At 39.6% G+C, this 19,234-nt stretch overlaps 1 protein-coding gene across 14 annotated transcripts in view; it reads left to right on the top strand.

Annotated features, from left to right (window-relative positions):
* Positions 1-19,234, top strand: part of LOC143023969 (fasciclin-3-like) — a 94,514-nt gene that overhangs the window by 10,088 nt on the left and 65,192 nt on the right. For 7 of the 14 annotated variants that reach the window (XM_076182642.1, XM_076182641.1, XM_076182645.1 and 4 more), the window contains exons 2-10: positions 8,071-8,222; positions 8,311-8,476; positions 8,591-8,769; positions 9,142-9,274; positions 9,392-9,582; positions 11,595-11,742; positions 12,984-13,073; positions 14,208-14,315; positions 17,925-17,985. In XM_076182642.1, coding sequence (XP_076038757.1) covers positions 8,071-8,222; positions 8,311-8,476; positions 8,591-8,769; positions 9,142-9,274; positions 9,392-9,582; positions 11,595-11,742; positions 12,984-13,073; positions 14,208-14,315; positions 17,925-17,985 — 1,228 coding nt within the window. Of the gene's footprint in view, positions 1-8,070; positions 8,223-8,310; positions 8,477-8,590; positions 8,770-9,141; positions 9,275-9,391; positions 9,583-11,594; positions 11,743-12,983; positions 13,074-14,207; positions 14,316-16,286; positions 17,667-17,924; positions 17,986-19,234 lie in introns of those variants that run through there. The other 7 variants (XM_076182648.1, XM_076182646.1, XM_076182652.1 and 4 more) reach the window with 5 other exon arrangements.

Below are 19,234 nucleotides of genomic sequence, written 5' to 3'. Positions count from 1 at the left end.
ACTAGCTTGGCCAAAATGTTAGTACTTGATTTTTGTAATGGTACAGTTGTTTAATGAATCAATTGGTCTAATGCCACATCTTGCAAAAGGCCCACTGTTGACCTTTGCAAGGACGAATGTTTGATCAAAGAAAGTAGATTACATGCTAGACAGTGACAATTATTGCTGGCTACTTGGGAGCCATGGGTCTCCTGCAATAGCCCTAAGGCTGTTGACTGACTGACAGTGACAACCTTGTAAATCCAGTGAATGTGCCAGAAAGACAAACTTGAACAGACAATAGATACAAGGGCTTTTTCCCCCTTACAAGGGAGGTAGCCAAAGTCAAAAGGCATAAGGGCTTTTTCCCCCTTACAAGGGAGGTAGCCAAAGTCAAAGGGCACAACTCCACTCCCACCCATTTCATCCACACACACTCCACTCGCATTCACTACCCCTCCCTCCCTCTTTTCTTGGCTCCTGGATGACTGGACATCCTTCCATCTTTCCCATTGCCCTGGGTAAGAAGCAATGCACCAAGCCACAGCACATCTACAGCAAGGCCACTTCATTCAATTGGTGACCCCCCTTTCCATCCTCTGTGCTCCATCAGAATATTATTCATACATAACCCACTCCTTTCCATGCATCACAGGATCATCTATACACAACCGTTCTCCATTCATCCCTATCTTCTGTCTTCTCCCTTCCTCAAGACACTCTTACTCTATGCCCCTTTTATCCCATTCATCCATCCCATCCTTGGTCACCCCCTCATTTTCACTCCATCTACCTTTGCCTCCCACACTTTTACTAATCTTTCTTCACTAGCTTTTTCCACAAGTCCAAACTATCCCAATAATCTTTCATCAATCCTATCTCCCAACTCCTTTTCCATCCACGCTCTCCTCCTTGCCTCCTCGTTTCTAACTGTCCAGCCATACTTTAGATATATCATTTTGAACACGTTTGAATTCTTCCTCACCTATGTTCCATGTTTCTGCCCCATACAATGCTGTCAGCACAATGACCCCCTCCATACAATCTCTTGGCATCCATTCCCAAATGTCTTTCTCGTTACATTTCTCTCAATCTGCATTCTATCGCGACCTGTCACATGCACCCTTCGAGTATCTAAAGCTATCCACTTTCTCCAGTCTCTCTCCCTCAATAATATCTTCTAGTTTGCTGCCATCAATACAATAAATAGCTTACAAAAATGTTAGATTAAATTGTTAGTCTAGATCAAAGATTATAATCCTTGAATAAGTAATGTATGATAAAGTAAATGGAAAGAAGCATGGAAACTGATTTACATATGAACAAGTAAGGAAAAGCTAAGAACCTGTAGAAACCAGTGAACAAGACTGCCATAAGTAACAAAACTGGAAAGCAGAAAGCAGTGTTACAAATTCACTGAATAGTAAGCTTTGTTGGTAAACTGGAGAGTGGGTGAGTGAAAATGCAAGTATGGAAGATAGGAGCATAAAAAAATTGACCAATGAGAAAAACATTGTTGCAAATAAATTTTTAAATTTGAAAAAGTATGGAGGCTGAAATATACTTCCAGCAATAGAAGGTAACGTATTACATCATATATGGGAGAAATGATGTAATTTGTGGTGCTAGAAACTAGCAAGAAATGTGCAAGGTGTAGCCATGATTACAGGCTTCGAGAGGGGTGCATCTGTTTGTGGATAGGGGTGAGAATAAGTGCAAAGGTTGCAATGGATAGTAAACTAACATCAAGAATATTAAGAGTGCCAATAGTGACCAGTAATAGGTATGGTAGCAGAGCCCTTACATGCCTAAGTGCCACCCTGGGGCAAAGTTCTCAGTGACTCCCCCGCTCCCCCATCACCACTTCCCATCTCCACCATCCCTTACAGTCTGTTTTAGCTATTGGCTTGTGAAATAATTAAACAGATTTTAGAAATTGTATTTAATGTCCCAATGCAGAAAGGATAAGGGAAAAATGTTTCATTCTGTTGATTCTAACTCAAAATTCGTTTATTATGGTAAAATATTCAGGGATCCTTTGACACTATACCTGTAATTTTGTCGGCCTTGTGGGCAGCATGCCCAAACTAGAATTGCCCCCCCCAGGGCATGTAAATCCCCACCCCCCTTGTAAGGGCCCCCCTGTATGGGAGCTTGCTCAGAGACTGTGGGGACTGGCAATAGTGAACAAGTAAAATGTATCCCTCGTGGGATTTATCTTGTCCAACTACTGTTCCCCAGTATCTTGTCCATTCCAAGAATACCATAAACCCACCAGTATGTTCCAGTTTTCACATTTATCATTTGTAAGATATCTTGTCACTTTTTTCAGATCCAAATAATGTCTACTCGTAACTATTTCAAGTATAAATACAACCAGTTTAATATACATTTTACCATTTGTTTGCCAAGGTATTAGAACCACATATCTATATTCTCACACAATTTAGCCATAATCTTTCAATCTATATACCTAGAGTTTTTTTCCCTCTTACAAGGGAGGTAGCAAAATCGAAGGCATGTACCCAATCCCACCCATTCCACTCCCATCCACCACCCTTTCCCGGTTTTCATCTTAGCTCCTCATGGATCAGGAGCAATGTAGCAAGACGCATCACATCCACAGCAGAGCTGCATCACTAAATAGGTAACTCCCCTTTTCATCCCCTTGTGCAGAAAAAGAGAAGACTAGGAATAATCCCTTTGGGCTGCATTAAATTATTGTTCACACATAAGCACCCCAATCCCAGCCCCTCCCTTGCATAACAGTATCATCTATACACTCCATTCGTCCCCATCTCCTGCCTTCTCCCTTGTTCAACAGACATTCCCCTCTTACTCAATGCCCCTTTCACTTCATCCATCCATCTCATCCTCAGTCAACCTCTTGCACTCCCTCCACCTTTGCCTTCCACACCTTTTACTAATCTTTCATCACTTATTCTTTGTGTCCAAACCATCCCAACAATCTCATCTGCCCCATTTGCCAACTTCTTTTCCACTCCCACACTCATCCTCACCACCTTGTTTCTCACTATTTAACAATCATACTGGTCAAATATAGATCTGTAATTGAAGTTTCTCCTTTATGAATTGGTTGCAAATAAGTATTTTTAGATCTTAAAGCATTACCCTTTCTTGTAATGAACTTTTTTTATTGTGAACTTTATCAGAGATTCTAATAGGTCTTGCAGCTTTCCTTGTATCTAACATTTCCAATAGTGTGTATATTTCTTTCATTGCCATTTATACAGGGTGCTGCATAAGTAACGCCCTTTGTTTGAATGAAACAATTAAAACCTTTTTAAACTATCCTTTATTTTTTTTAACATGAATATATTCCACAGGTTAATAAGTTAATATGTATTAACAAAATTAATAGAATGCTTATTGGGTTCAATAATGGTCAGTAAAAATAAAATCAAACCAACTTAAGGGAAAAAATAAGTTACAAGCGCTGTGGACCTTTAAAAATGAGTCATTTATTTGAGATGTTCAAAATGTTCCCCTTCATGTTTCATACAATTTTGAACTCTACCAGCAACACTTTTACAATTTTTTTTGACACACTGATAAGTCTTGCAGTTTCAGCACCATTTTTATTGTTTTGATAATACAATTGAATAGCTTTTACTCTGTTCCTTTGTTAACCTCATGGTTGTATAAAATCTGAAAAAATAGAGATTTAGCAATTAATTAAAGAAAATAATAAAGAAAATATACATTATAAGATTAAAGAATAAAAAGGGGGTTACTTATGCCACACCCTATATATATTGTAACCTAACAGCATTCCTATTCCCCATGAAAACTGATAGGAATTATTGTTCATTATTTTGGTTAGTTGATGGAATTTCATACTTTCACATTTGCCATTTATTCCTTCCCAATTTCAGTTTATCATTGGCAAAATAATTTAACATGGTACACATTTATAGAATTTTTTTAGATTCTTTTTTTTTTTTACTAATACATACATATACCAAAGGCTTTTTCCCCCCTACACGGGGGTAGCCAAAAAGAAAAAGGCATAGAAATCACTCCCACCCATTTCATTTCCCATATATTCCACTCCCCGCCACCCTCCTCCCTCCCTCCTATCTTGGCACCTCCTGGATGACAGGTCATCCCTGCATCCTGTCCACTGCCCTGAGTCAGAGGCAGTGTCGCAAGACACAGCACATCCACAGCAAGGCCGCTTCATAAATTCGGCAACCCTCCACTCTGTCCCCTCATGCAGGACTTACTTAGTTTACTTAGTGAAGTTCTGAGGTCGATCCTCACAGCCGTAGTGGACTACCGCTGCTGCCAGTCCTGTTGTCCTTCCTTGCGAGGGTCAGTTGGTCTGGTAGTGTGTTTTGAGAGAACCTACTTATGGCAGTGTAGCCTGGCACTGGAGGCTCATCTGGCACCTTCCGCAGGAACCTGTCCAGTGCATGTTTGAAGCTGTCCACCGAGCATTTAGTTTTCTCTCTCACCTCCTTTGGGAGGGCGTTGAAGATTTTTGGACCCTCATGGCCTAGGCTGGTTGCCAGTAGGGTCTTAATCCTCTCCGGGGCTCTTGATGGGAGAGTTTGTCTCTCACATTTACGCCCATGCCTTATACTGTGGTATGGCTTGATTGTAGAGGGCGTGGGGTCCGGAACAAGCCCCTCAAGGATTTTCCATGTGTAAATGGCCCTGTATCTTTCCCTCCTCCTCTGTTGAGAGTATAGGCCTAGTGCTCCCAGGCGATCCCAATAGTTGAGATCTTGCATCCCTTTGATGCACCTGGTGTAGTTCCGTTGGACAGCTTCAAGCATCTGGATGTCTCCGCGTTTGTGTGGTGACCAGAGTTGGCTACAATAGTCCAGTATCGGTTGGATAAGCGACTTCCAGAGGGTAAGCATCACTTGAACCTCTCTTGAGGAAAGGAGAAGACTGGGAGAAATCCCTTCAGGCTGCGTCAAATTTTTTCTTATGCATACTTCCTCACCCCCCCATCCCCCCACCCACTCCCCCATCCCCCTACCCACTCCCCCATCCCCCCACCCACTCCCCCATCCCCCCACCCACTCCCCCATCCCCCCACCCACTCCCCCTCATCCCCCACCCACTCCCCCTCATCCCCCACCCATCCCTCCTACCATACCCAAATATTAGTACTGGTAATTTTTTGGTCCATTTTTTAAGGCTAAATTTATGAGGTTGATTTTTATGAGGCTACTACTTTTTCTGGGACAAATTGAATCTAATTTGGGTCAAAACTTTGATTTGCAAAGGCCTAATTCACATAAATCATTACAAAACCAAAATACTAAGTTTAATGGTGATTTGTGTATGATTATATGCATCAAAAGACACATCCTGTTAAAAACTTGCTGAACAAATACCACGGCCGATTTGCTTTTGTAAATATTTAGCCTTGCTCTATCACAGCCTTAGCATATACAGACGCTCCTCAACTTACGTTTTAGTTAGGTTCCGAACGGCCGAACGTAACGTGAAAATGAACGTAAGTTGTTACTGTACTATACATCCATAAATTCTATTACCGTATCTTATAAAACACCCCTAAATCATTAATTATAAACATAACATTGTAAAATAATATCATTAATTTCAAATAAATTAAATTCAAGCAACATAAATTGAGATGGTGGAGGAGGATGAGGAGGCAAGGCATGTTCAGTCTGTCGTTTGTGCCATGTAAACAATGGATGCAGCATCATGCGTAAGTATCGTTTGAACTACGGAGAGCGTGCTAAACTAAAAAATTCACTCAATTTTTTTTATTTTTAACAATTTTTTTTACAGTCGGTTCAAACGTAAAATCGAAAAAATGTAAAACGAATGAACGTAAGTAGAGGAGCGTCTGTAGTGTATAAGTACCGATATTTGGCAAAATATACTTTTCTGGAAGGCAATATGGAAAAAGAAAATAAGGCAAGGACAATATGTTAAGCTTAGAGAAGACGTGTTGCAAAGGCAAAATCTCATAACTGGTGGTGATACATTCCAGGTTTGTAACTAAATATTTTCTTTAGTTTTTCTTCCTTTTTCTGCCAGAAAGTGTATGTCAAGTTGTACATGTAATGATATGCTATACTAGGCTGGATATATGTTAATGCAGACATAAAAATCTAAGGTCAACCTTTATTGGAGGTATGTGAAAATTTCAGAATTTTCTGGCCACAAATTAGGGGTCAACTTGATAGATAGAATATTACTTGGGTATATATGGTGTCTTTAAAGTTTAAAATCTGTATACCACACTTGTGTATTCTTTAGGTTCTTCAGTTCTGCAAACTTTGCATTCCTAAAATTGTATCAGGAGATGATTAGGGGAAGTGGTGTGTGCGCCAATTGTTGAACACCATTTGTGTCTGGTTCAGAGGAGAGTGACTATTTAGGAAGATATGTGAGAGGATGAAAATGTGGATAAAAGAAAGGTGATGAAATGTACTGTGGGTGAGAGTGGCAGTAAGTCAGGCAAGTCATGAAGATTTAAGGGAGGGAGAAGGAAATTTGGACATGTGAGGTAGTGTTTCAGAAGTATGGTGGGGTTAATAGGATGTATAGTGATAAGTAGGATGAGGAGAGGAGGAGTGGAAAGGGAGACAGTAGATATTGCTGATAAATGAATACTAGGATGGTTTGAGGACATGGAAAGAATGAGTGAGGAGAGACTAGCAAATAGTTTGGAAGCTAGAGGTGGATGGACTGAATTCAAGGGGAAGACTAAGAATAAGATGTATGGATAGGGTGAAGGGGGTCTCGAGTAAGTAGGGAACATCTGTTGAGCAGGGAAGGGAGAGAGCAAGAGGTAGATGTGAGTGACGAATGGTTATGAATGAACAATAAATTGACATGGCCCAAATGGATTTCTTAGTCTTTATTTTTGCACAAGGGGATGAGGAGGGAGGGTTGCCAAGTAAATGAAATGGTGGGACCCTGCTATTGACATGCTGTGTCCTGCTGCATTGCCTTTGATCAGGGCAGTGGATAGGAGAGAGGGATGACCTTTCATTTTTAAAGAGTTAAGATAAAGGGGAAGGGATGGGTGATGGCTGGGAGTGGGATGTATACGTGCCCTGGCTGGCTACCTTCCTTATAAGGGAAACCATTTGGAATTTGGAAATTGTATCCGCTTTTTTCCCATTTCTGTTGTTGAAAAGATGTGTGTGACAAATTTATGTATTCAGATGAATTTATTATTACCTTACCTTACTGGGGTGCTGTATTGACTTGGACATTGGTCACCATGGAGGTCCATTCCTGTCTGCACATGGCTCTTTTCTTAACAAGATGGCATTTGTTATTTCGGATCTCATGAAGATTTGTCACCCCAGTCTTTGACAGGGCGACAATTCTTCACATGGTCCATCCTGGGTTTACGATTCTTCAGCTGTACAAGTTGATAACAGTAAGCATAACCCTTGTTCAACCTAACTTATCCTAACCTAACATCATCTTTATTTTACTGTTGATATTTGGCATACTGGGGGGACAATTCTTCAGGTGGTATCTCATGGGGTGACAATTCTTCATGTGGTATCTCATGGGGTGACAATTCTTCATGTGGTCGTTTTGGGGTGACAATTCTTTGTGTGAACAGTTATTTCTTCTACAGATGTCCTTAATCCGTCTACATATTTTATGTGTGGTCTTCCTCTTGCCCTCTTTCCTTCTATTTTTCCTGTTAGGCACATGTGTTCTATTTGTTTTCTCATGACGTGTCCTACAAAGTATTTCTTCATTTGTTTTAAATTGTCCATGAAATTTTCAGCATTCTTCTCCAAATCCACATTTCTACTGCTTCTATCCTGTCCTGCATTTGTTCACTAATTGTCCAAGTTTCACATCCATAACATTTTACAAATCTTTTACTTGTTCTCGTGATTTTATTGTTACTGTTTAGATTATTTTTTGTTATGGCTATCCTTCTTTATCTTTGTTGCTTTTATTATATATATAAACACCATTTTTTCCTACAATGTACAAAAAAGTAGTTATGATCAGGGGGTTGTCTTTTTCAATTTTTTTTATATTGGTTTATTTCAGAAAGGTGCTTCAAATATGCCAGCTCATTAAATTTAAATTTTCTTGCAGCTGCCGATGAAGTTAATGCAGATGGCCTGTACTTCAATACTCGGGACACCATTGTTAACCCAGGAGAGCCTATTAACCTTAACTGTGGAGTTGAAAATATAGATGACCTGAAGTTTTGTGTATGGGCCAAACCAAATGGGGGTATTGTGCAGGTATGTACACTATTACCTGTTGCTGGACAGATTTAGTAATTGGTTATGTTCATGTAATCTTTGGACTAAATAACTTTTGTTTACATAGGTTGATGAATTGCCAAAAGATGGAATCGAAATGCCAACTTCCTTGGATAGAAATCAGTGTGGCATCAGTGTCACTTCAGCCACCACTGAAGACCATGGCAAGTGGCAGTGTACAGTTTATGTTGCTGGCAAGGCTCACAAAGCTTCGAAAAAAGTCATTGTTACAAGTAAGTAATATTTATTGGGTAAATATTGTTATGCAGTTGGTACAAGTGGGAAAAAAAAAGAGTAATAATAATGTTTAAGTAGTACTTTCATGAACGTTGTCTTGCTATTTTCAGTTACTCCAACAAACCCATACATGGATATTGATGACCCCTTGGTGGTTTTAACTGAAGATAAGAAGCCAATTATGTGTACCGTTGCTGCTGCCCGTCCTGCAGCCCAAGTCACTTGGATGCTAGGTGACCGTGACATAACTGTTGATGCACGCAGTGAACAGACTCTCACAGATGGACAGGTAAGGGATTGTTGGATGATTATTGTATGTTCACAGGGGAAAGATGCAATTACAATTATTTTCAGGGTAGTTTTGTCTTGCTTGCAAGTGACAATCCTGCGAAATTGATGTGGGACAAGTCTCCCCATCATTCATCCATCAGAATCTCTCCTTTATCTGGAGGTGCAAGCCCAAAACCAGACTCTGTATCTCTATCACCTTAACTATTTTCTGTATCCACACGAGAGGTGACAGTTCATCACTGCCCCCTTCCCTTACTACTGCAAAATAATATAGTCGGGTAATATGTTTCTTTCCAGAAAAATCTGAGTGCCCATGTGTGTATGGGTATCCAGTCAATAAAACTTACATTTTTGTCATTTTTCTCTACAGGATACATACAAGACAACATCAACATTGGTGCGTCATTTTCAGCCAATGGAAAATGGCAAAGATTTGGTGTGCAAGGTTAAGCATTATACCCTTGATACGCCCAAGATGGTCAAAGTCAAAACTGATGTGCAATGTAAGTGAGAGATGTTTATTAATTTTGAAAACCACATTTTCATGTGAAAACTTGTCTATCTTTAGTTGCTGTATGATTTTCTCATAGTAGTGCTAATGCCTTCTTATTTCATGACAGTTGCACCAGTGCATAAACCACCTCAGACATATTACCAGATTCGACCAGGTGCAGACTATGAAGTAGTTTATAACTTTTCCTCCAACCCGACTCCCCGTTCCATTGTGTGGAGTTATGGTGACACTTTTGAGAACATGGTTGCTTCTATCTCTGTTCCTGGGGAAGATGAGAGGTATACCACAAATATTCAGGTGAGTTTTTTATTTTACATAGTCATTGCAAACAAGACAGCCTACAATCTAAAAAAATAAAATAAGATAAAATAAATAAATAAATAAATAAAAATAGATAAATAGAATAACAGAATGCTCCAAATCCTCTCCAATAGAATATTACATACAGCAACCCCCCCCCCTAGACTATAAAAATTGTAGGCACACAGTTCTTTGCAAGAGCTCTATTTTGCTCGTCTTTCCTATTACATAGCTTATGCTCCAAGTGACTGCAACAGAAACTACACCAGCTGCATACAGTTCATATCTACAGCTACCTACCCTGAGCTCCACACTCCATATATATATAGAAATAAAAGTACTGATCACAAAACTTAAAGAACATGCATACACATACCAAAGGCTTTTTTTTCCATTATAAAGGAGGTAGCCAAAAAATAGTCATAAGAACCAGTCCCACCTATTCCATCTCTTGTCATAATCCACTCCCCTCCCCTCCACTACCAAAATACATCAACCCTACTGAGAAATCCCACACATCATGAACCATATCAGGACATTTTGTGTTGAGGTCACCAGCCAGCTTTAAACAATAGCAACAGAGAATAGGCCTAGCCACAGATGCAGATTATCTCATCACCACAGAGATGCCAAACACATCATCCATTACCTTGCTCTTGCCCCCACCCCCCACCCCTACCCTAAACATTTCATGTACAAGCAACTTGTGGGTCAACTTGGATGCTATGGGCATCTACTTTGGACCTGGGGGTCTCCTGCAAGAGCTATGGAGAAATTGATTGATGATGCATCTTACTGTAAGAGTAATAGTAGGGTCATGTATGGCAATATTGATATTATCATAACTATTGTACTACAGATATGAGTAACATGCTGTTGCTAGCAAATTAATAGTAGAGGAGCAATAGTACAAGTGATTGTAATCTATATACCAAGGGCTTCTTCACCCACTACCCACTACCACCCAACCACTCCCATCTGTCACCCTTATTTCCCTCTTATCTTAGCTACCCTTGGATGAAGGGTCATCTGTCTCCTGTCCACTGCCCAAGTCAGAAGTAATGTAGCAAGACATGGCACATCAACAGCAGGGCAGACTGTAATAGTGATGCTATTGTTCTACTCTTATTATTGATGCCATTGCTGTTGGTTTCATTATTGCTGTATACTATTGTGCTAACAATAGTAGAATTTTATATTAGTATGTCCAGTAGTAAATAAGTGAGCAGTAAGATGTTGCTATTTCACCAGTAGAATAGTAATTAGAAATTACTATTCTGTTACTAATAGTGAAATGTATAAAACTTACATTTTTATTGTAATGGTAATGGAAAATTACTATTCCACTATTGCAAGAATAAAATAGTAATTTTTTGCACCACCTTTGTACTTGTAGAATAGGACATTGTTTTACTTTGTACTAGATGTATATTGGGAATGGAAAATGGGAACAATTTTCTATCATTCTCTTCGTATTTTCAATTTATATTGTATAGGAATATGAAATTACTATAATCCTTCTTCTAGTAGAAGGGTAAGCTACCACGATTATGGATGACTGCATTGTACACAATCATGCATGCCAACAACACATTATATGCTATAAAGGATTTGTGGGAAAACCCCATTCCAGCTGTGGCATTCCCCCAGGGACTGTTCAGCCATACAGTCAAGGGAACAATGACTACTAAGGATTAGAAAAACATTTTATTTAATTTATCTTCTATAGGAGGCTCACTGGCCAGCTGGGTTAAGGCATCGATACTTGCGACGAAGGTCAAGGGGATGGTGGTTCAAACCCTGCCACCGGTGAAGTCGAACCAAGGGCATGGTTCATTAAATTCCATGCTACCAAGTCCTCTGCAAGGTGCACTGTCCTAGCCTCCTGATACAGAGGGAGTTTGACATTAAACCAAATCATGTATAGGGTTTTTACATCAATTTTCAGGAAGCATTTAATGGTTCAACATGTAAAAGGTCAAGTATGTTATAAAAATATATCATTTCAGGAGTATGGAAATGGACAGTATGCTGCAACACTGTACATCAGGGAATTTATGGAATCTGATGCCAACCTACGCTACAGACTGACTGTGGGGAATGATTTGGGAGAAACTGAATACAGAGTAATTCTATCTATGGATGAGAAGCCAGCAGGTACGTGAATATTAATTTTTTGGAATCTCCAGAACAGGCTGGCGTTTGAACGCATTGACGAAAGGCAGGAATATCTTTTGACTTGACCAGTGGGTGATGTTTTATGTGCAGCAACAGTCCAGTCCAGTCCAGTCTCGTGTGTGCAGCAGTCGTCATTGCTTTGTTTGCACGACTTGTCCAATCCCAGCCTAACCTGTGTTGGCAGTCGTGGAATGTTTACCCATAAGGCATCACCTTATCCCAGCCACCCAAATATAATTTGTGATTGTGCCCTACTTAAGAGTCTGATATAATTTGTGTGATTGCATCAACTTGTTTGATATTACTTTGTTCCTGGTGACTTTGGTGTCTAATTTGCATCTTGCTAACCTCAGTGCTGCATGTGTTAGGAGTTATTAATCAATAAGTGTTTGTTTATTTTGCAAGTGCTGGCCATCATCCCATGGTTGTGGCTCCTTGATTTATTATAATTTGTCACTGTGATATTTTCATCTATATCCTTACTACTTTGATTTCATTTTTCTAAAGCTTTATTCTTTATTTTTATATAAGCATTCTTGCACACAAGGACATGTTAAGGATGCAAGCTGGTAGTGTTGAGGGATTTGGGTCATAATTCCAAACTGCCCAAGAGCTTCTTTGCAAAGTGACCTGGACACTTGAAGCAGGAGCTACACTTTTCGGCTTTGATCCACATTTCCTTGTGTTGTTCATCACACTTAATCCCTTATTCACAATCACATGCACTCAAAACTGGAACAGCAGTTTCACTCACCTGCATACTGCAACATTATTAACGTTAGTGGGCACACAGTAGTGGCCACTTTACTTACATCACAATTGTAATTCCATTTCTGGATTCTACCTAATTTCTGGCTGGCTAAGGTATCATATTGTTAGACTGCAGGCATAATTAATATTATCTAATTCTCTAAATTAGTAAAATCAAAAAAATTAAAGTCATTTCCATAAAGTTTTAAAAATTTTAGTAGATTATTTTCAATGTGTTTTAAATAATCCTTGGAGCTCAAAATGTTAAATAGAGGAACTTTAAGATTTGACAATCTAATGAAAGAAACTAAATTTTTGAAGACCTGAAATTGGAAATATGTATTGGAGCTCCAAACATCAGCCATACCCATCTCTCTCTCCCTGTCACTTGCCTGGTCCAACCCAGTAGTCGTATATTAGAAGCCACCTGGGTGACGCGCCGTTCACTGTGTGTCTTGTCTCTCCCCTAGATGGTGACTCAGAAACTTCCGCCCCTGACATTAAGGGTTCAACAGACCCATATGAGTCTGAAGGTAGTGTTAACGATCAGGTGGACTCAAGTCAGGAAGCTAACTATTCCTCGCCAAAGCCAGTACCACTCCAAATCTGTCTCTAGCTCTCTCTACTGGATGTAATACTGTTGCAAGAAATTTAATCATCTGTCCTTACTAACCAAAACTAACATCCAAACCCCATTTTCTCATGTCTTATTCCATTCATTGGTATCTCACTGGTATCTCTGGTTGCAGAACTCGGCCTGTGGGTTTAGATGCTCCATTCTTTGTTTTAATACATAATCCTCTCCTAAACTGACTACTTTGGCAATCTTAGAGGAGGAGGTGCGATCAACGAACCCCCTGGCCAGCTTGAATATATTTCTCTTCCCAGGGATGTTAAGTCAGGAATGCCTGCAGTCAACTGTCTTCCAGTATTAATCTGCATGTTAACCCTGTTCCAGTTTAGTTTTGCTGCATGCTGCACAAACTATTTGTATTCATGCCTGTCTAAATTTTTCAGTTTGAAAGTTTGGTATACATACACAACAAAAACGCAAACACATTATAATTAGTTCAAGCTTCAATGAAGTATGATAATTGGCCTTGGGATGGGTGCATGTTTTCACTGTCAACCCCCCCCCCCCTTACAAGGAAAAAAATTGTCTTTGAAGAACGAGACAGGACCTTATGAGCATAGCTCCTTTCCTGTGTCTTAGGTACACAAAACAATTTCAAATATGTATTTCATTGTCAGTAATAGGTGGTTCTAACCTTACTGAAGAATTAAGATAGTCAGTGCTCAGTATTGTGATAGATTTGTACAAATGTTCAAAATGGATGGGTGAAGGAAGGGGAAAGGGTTTCTTGATGTATGTATGTACATATGTTCAAACACAAACACATCAACATACTATATACCTAGTAATAATGCTTTTAATCCCAGCATTGCTTCTGTGTTACCTGCCAAGTTAGCTCTGACTTACTGGTCATGTTGATTAATTGTATGACGTATAACTTGAAATTTGATTCTTAATTACTCTTCGAATAAAAGTTGTTTTAGTGTGAATGAGATTCCAGCCCCTGGGTATCTTTGAAGGTTTCCTTGGGTTTATTTTCTTGGACAATGGAATATAATTCTAGAAAAAGGTTTTATTTGTACTTATGAAAGTATTGTCATGTTTCCCGAAATTTCTTTAGATCCCCTGGATGATGGAGCTGTTGCAGGAATAGTGATTGTTGTGTTACTGGTTGTAGCAGCACTTGGAGCAGCAGGATACATGCGGTACCGCCAGATGTACTGCTTTGGTAAGTGTTCCCTTCCTCCGGCAAGACCCCTATTTACCAAGTCGGGCAGTTGGCGCTTTGTGTTTGGATAGACGCTTGTGGTATTGTTGCTTTTGTGTTGGATTGTTGTACTTCGCAGCTTGATGCCTTCACCTTAGAATAGCTTTGTATTTATTTGAAGAAATACACTTGTTACATTTTTATTTGTTAGTTTTACTTGTTTATTCATACAATCATTCATTCATTCATTCATAGTTCTTGGCATGCCTCCTGTGGTTTGGTCCCTTTCATTTCACTTTTTCCTTTGTTCGACTTTGTTATTCTTATTTTGTATGTAAGAATAACCGCAAAAATTCTTTGTGCCAAACTTACACCTCTTGCAAAGATTCTTGACACCTATTTTTTTCAAGCATAGCTTCACAATTATAAGGCACTGTTGCCCAAATTTGTCACCTTGAGAGAGACAAGCCAAACCACTTGCATGCAAACTGTGCATGAACACATTCCTCAGGGCTTTCATCAACATCCTTCTGTGTGCCAACATCACAAACCAAAGTATTTCAGTGACAAGTCCAATGGGTAAATGCCAGTATTGGGATTTATCTGTGGGCTTTCACAGGTGACCTTCATGACCTCCTTGTTTGGGTCTTGTAGAGGTCACAGTATGGCAAGTGTTTTGGCTGGCAATGGCTTTACTTCTCTCTTATTATTATTATTATTATTATTATTATTATTCAACTTCTCGTGCACCAGTCAAGGCAAGGGGACTAAGGTGCAGGGCATGTGAAATTGCAGTGTCTTTTTGCTTACAAGGAACCAGTCAACGAGTGAGGGGATGTACAGTTAGTGCGGTGTATTTTTACTTGTTTTGAATCCGTTTAGCAGTGTTAAGCATCGTCATGAATTATTTAGTGGAGTGCTGTATCCTCATCTGGTGTTCAAATGTACAGGAATGCCTAAGTTGCTTATTCTTTGTTTTGCTTCAGTGTCTGATATATATATTTTTTATATTGCTTTTTATCATGGAATAGCTCATTGATTAAAGGCAGAATTAGTAATGAAATGGATCAGTATATTAGCTGACTTGCTTTTTCCATGTATTCCTTGGTAGCCATGGACTTTGTACTATGTTTCTTTTATAATTTTTCCTACCTTGCATAGTCCTGTGTAAATGCAGTCTCTCAGTCTGTTCTGTATTTTTTAGTTGTTTATTTCAGTAGTGCAATCTACCTATTTTCTTTTTCTCCCTCTTTCCCTCCTCCATGACACTGTATTTTACGAAAGGTCATATTTTCTTTCCCTCTACCTTCTTTTCCTTTCTTGCTTGACTTCAGCCTCATTTTGATACGGTCCTTGCCATTCCCCTCCAGGTAATTCTATCAGTCTATCCACCTCAGGTAATTACTTTCCATTAATCTTACTGCAGTGCTCCATTCCATCTTTGCAATTTGCTTCATTGTAGTCTTGCATTCTTGCCAAAAGGCTTTCCCATTTGTAAAGGTGTGAAAGTCAAAGCATACACACCACCATTTACCTATCCAAAACCCATTTGTTGCCCTCCTATCTAAGAACCTTAACTGCTAATTTAAAGTGCTGGTAGTAAGAATGGGAAGTTAGCTAAATTCTCTTTGCAGTCAGAATAAACTGTTCTAGCTTCAGCATCAGATATAGTTTAGATTATGTGGAAACTGGTGACCTATGTACTGATTTCTCTTGTACCACAACTTGTCAAAGAATTTGCTCTATTGGATTCAGATTTTTGGGAGTGCATTTTTGTAAGTTTAAAGGTAAAGCCTTGCCATACTCTGGTTTGCTGGTTATGGTGGTGGTGTTGGGTGTCGTAACTGATCCCACAGCCCCATCTTGGATGTTGTACACCAGATGTTTGGTGTCGTGTGCTCCTATATTCCTCTCCCAAAGTTATGACAAACGCCACCACCTGCAACCGCCAACCTTGCCATACTAACTGTGGGGTCTCCTGTGTGTCCGTAGCTTCCCGGGCAGAGAGCAAGGCGTACATCCAGGACGACATCGAGAAGGCTAGTCACTATGACGGCACCACCAATGTTGTCAGCAGCGAGCACATTAATGGCAAGAGTGAGGTGGTCACCAATGGCAATGGCAACATCGAGCAGACTAAGGTGGAACAGCAGCAGCAAGATGACAGCAGCGACACTAAAGACGAAAAGAAGAATACGGATGTGTGAGATGGGGCCAGCGCAAGGGTGCAGTGTTGTGGAACATTTGTGCTTGAAGTGAAGCTGATGCAAGGCTGAAGTGATATAGCAAGTTCAAGTGGTGATATATGGTGGACACTAGGGAATGAGATATCCGTTGGAGGTATTGACTCTGCTCAAATGAAGGGAAGCAGGCCTGTGTCTGGTGTGATGGCAAAACTCTTGGATCAAGCTATTTACAGTGAAGTGTTTTGAACACGGTTCAAGAGTGGATTTACAGGGAACAGTAATCAGTTTTCCTGCACCTCTGATAAAAAAGTGCTATGGCTGGGTTTGGCACAATGCTTTTCTGTATGCTTTACATATCTGGCTACTGCAACCCTTGTGTGGGCTCCATGTCTCCCTCCTTTTGCAAGGTCACAGTTGATGTCATCAATATATGAGGAGAATGTACATAATCTTTGCATTCCAATGCTCCAAGTTTATTCATGGGAAGTCAGTTGATAATACCCATGTTTGAAACTCTATTTTTATTTTACTGCACCTGTTGTTTGGGTGTTCTTAATAAATTTGCTGGGATGGACTGCTGGGTGGGAGATGACTTCTCCATTTCCCCCATTGTTATAATAAACATGACTGGTACACAGGATTCATTCTAGCCAAGAACTCTTATGTTCCTCCTGCCATGTAAACTGTAGGGCTAGACATAGCCTACTTACTACACAAATTCTATATTGTTATGACCAGAATCACAATCCTTTCCTGATGAAATTGTTACAGTGTTGTTACGTAAAAATACCATCCCTGATCTGTAATCACAGCCCAGACTTAAGTTTTCTGAATTGTGTAAGTAGGTGTTATAGGTACAAAGGAGACTAAACTTGGATTTCTAGACTAGAGGCAATCTGATTGGACTTCAGGAAGTGTAGTGAATAAATTTATTGTTTAGGTGTTCATAAAGGACTTATGATGAAATAGCAACCATGACATAGTGTGAGTGTGTTTGCCTTGAAACTATTTATGGTATAGTCACACTAATGCAGGGAATAGAAAGTCCTTTGTACACAATTTCAAGAGACACCCTGTTGAATGTTTCCCCCATTACACCAAATCCCAACATTTTATCCAAATTCTGTTTTACCTGTGTAATGTTAAGTAGGTGTATTTTAAGGAATTTAATAAATGTATAAATAACTATGTGTTTACTTTTCCAGGAAACTTTGGTTTGTGATGAAGTAACCTGCTTATACCCATGTAGAAGTAGACTAGCAATGCATGAACTGGCAACAGTCAGAATATTGGTGTATAATTTAAGTTGTAGGCTGCTAGTGCAGTAATATTGATGTTAATCTCATCTGGATTGTCTTGCCCTGTATAAAAAAAAAAAGTGAAGATACTACCTATCCCCATGAATTTTTTTTTTTCTGTGGTGCTAATAAATGGTTTTCTTTAGCTCCTGTTGAGCCTGCTGCAGAGGCTGAGGACAAAGGAGATGGCAAGGAAGAGAAGGAACAGTGAGTATGCTGGCCTCTGCTATGCAAGCCATCCCAGCTTTAGACTGGGTCCTGGCATATACATGGAAATGCATAAGAACATTGTGCCTGGCCGTGGTGGTTTCCCCAAATTTTTAATTTGGCATGATTGGTTGTCAAGTGTTTAACCCTTTGTCTAACAAGAATGATTTGCTTGTGCAAAATTTGGCATTGGCTTCTTTTGCAGTCCAGCTTGGTGGTGGATATGCAGCCTCTTATGTGGTGACTTAACAGGGTGTGGGCATTGCACCAAGGATTACTTATTGAATTTTACGTGTCAGTATTAGCACATGTACTAAAGACCCTTTCCCCCTAATAGAGGAGGGCCAAGCCAAAGTATACATGTGCAGTATTTAGATCTATGAAGTGTGAATATACAAAAACCTGTGGGAGCAGGAAAACTGGGCATAAAAAAAGAAAGAAAAAATGACTGGGAAAATTTAGATCAGGAATAAGTCCTACAAAGGGAGAGAATACTCAGGACTTTCTTTTAACTTATAATGAGCTCATAAGATATATGGGAAGAATTAAGTATTATGAATAACATTCTAGTACTGGACTTCAGGAGAGCCAATTTTGAGGAGATGAGAAAGTAAGATACACAGTCCAGACATCGTTAATTCAGTCAGGTGTCGGGTCACGGAGGGTCACAAGCATGAGGTCAACAGCTCAGTCGGTGGTCTGGATGAAATGTACAGTAAACTAACAGCTCTAATTCTAAATGCACAATAAATTTATTCCCCTTGAGTCAATATGGAAAAATGGTAATACTCCCAAATGGATGACGGACAGGCTGAAAAATGAAATAGGAATGAAAACGGAACTTTACACCCCCCAAAAAGAAAAGGGGGTGGGGGACTTTATGCCTGAATAAAAAAAACAACTGGGAAACTCGCCTTGGATCCAAATATAACAATGATTAGACTGGTTACAAAAAACACATGCACAGCTAAACATAACTATGAAATTAAGTTTGCCAGATGAGATCTAACCCAAGGGCTTCTTTCATCTGTGCAGAACAAAAAATGAGGGAAGGATAGACCCAATTAAAAACAATGAAGATGTGATTGAATTGGAGGAAAAAATGAGTGAGGCATTTAACAAATGTTGTGTTTACAAAGAGGTTAGGTAAGGTACCTGACTGCAATCGGATTAAGTGGGGATGAAGAAAGGTAAGGATGTTTTTTGGGCTTTCATGGATCTGGAAAAGGCTTATGACAGGGTAGACAGG

This window comes from Oratosquilla oratoria, unplaced genomic scaffold (genome assembly GCF_046742065.1).
Source record: "Oratosquilla oratoria isolate Oo_2021 unplaced genomic scaffold, ASM4674206v1 SCAFFOLD74, whole genome shotgun sequence".
In the NCBI taxonomy this organism is placed as follows: domain Eukaryota; kingdom Metazoa; phylum Arthropoda; class Malacostraca; order Stomatopoda; family Squillidae; genus Oratosquilla; species Oratosquilla oratoria.
The sequence above is the reverse complement of the archived record's forward strand: the minus strand, read 5'-3'. Positions and strand labels throughout refer to the sequence as shown.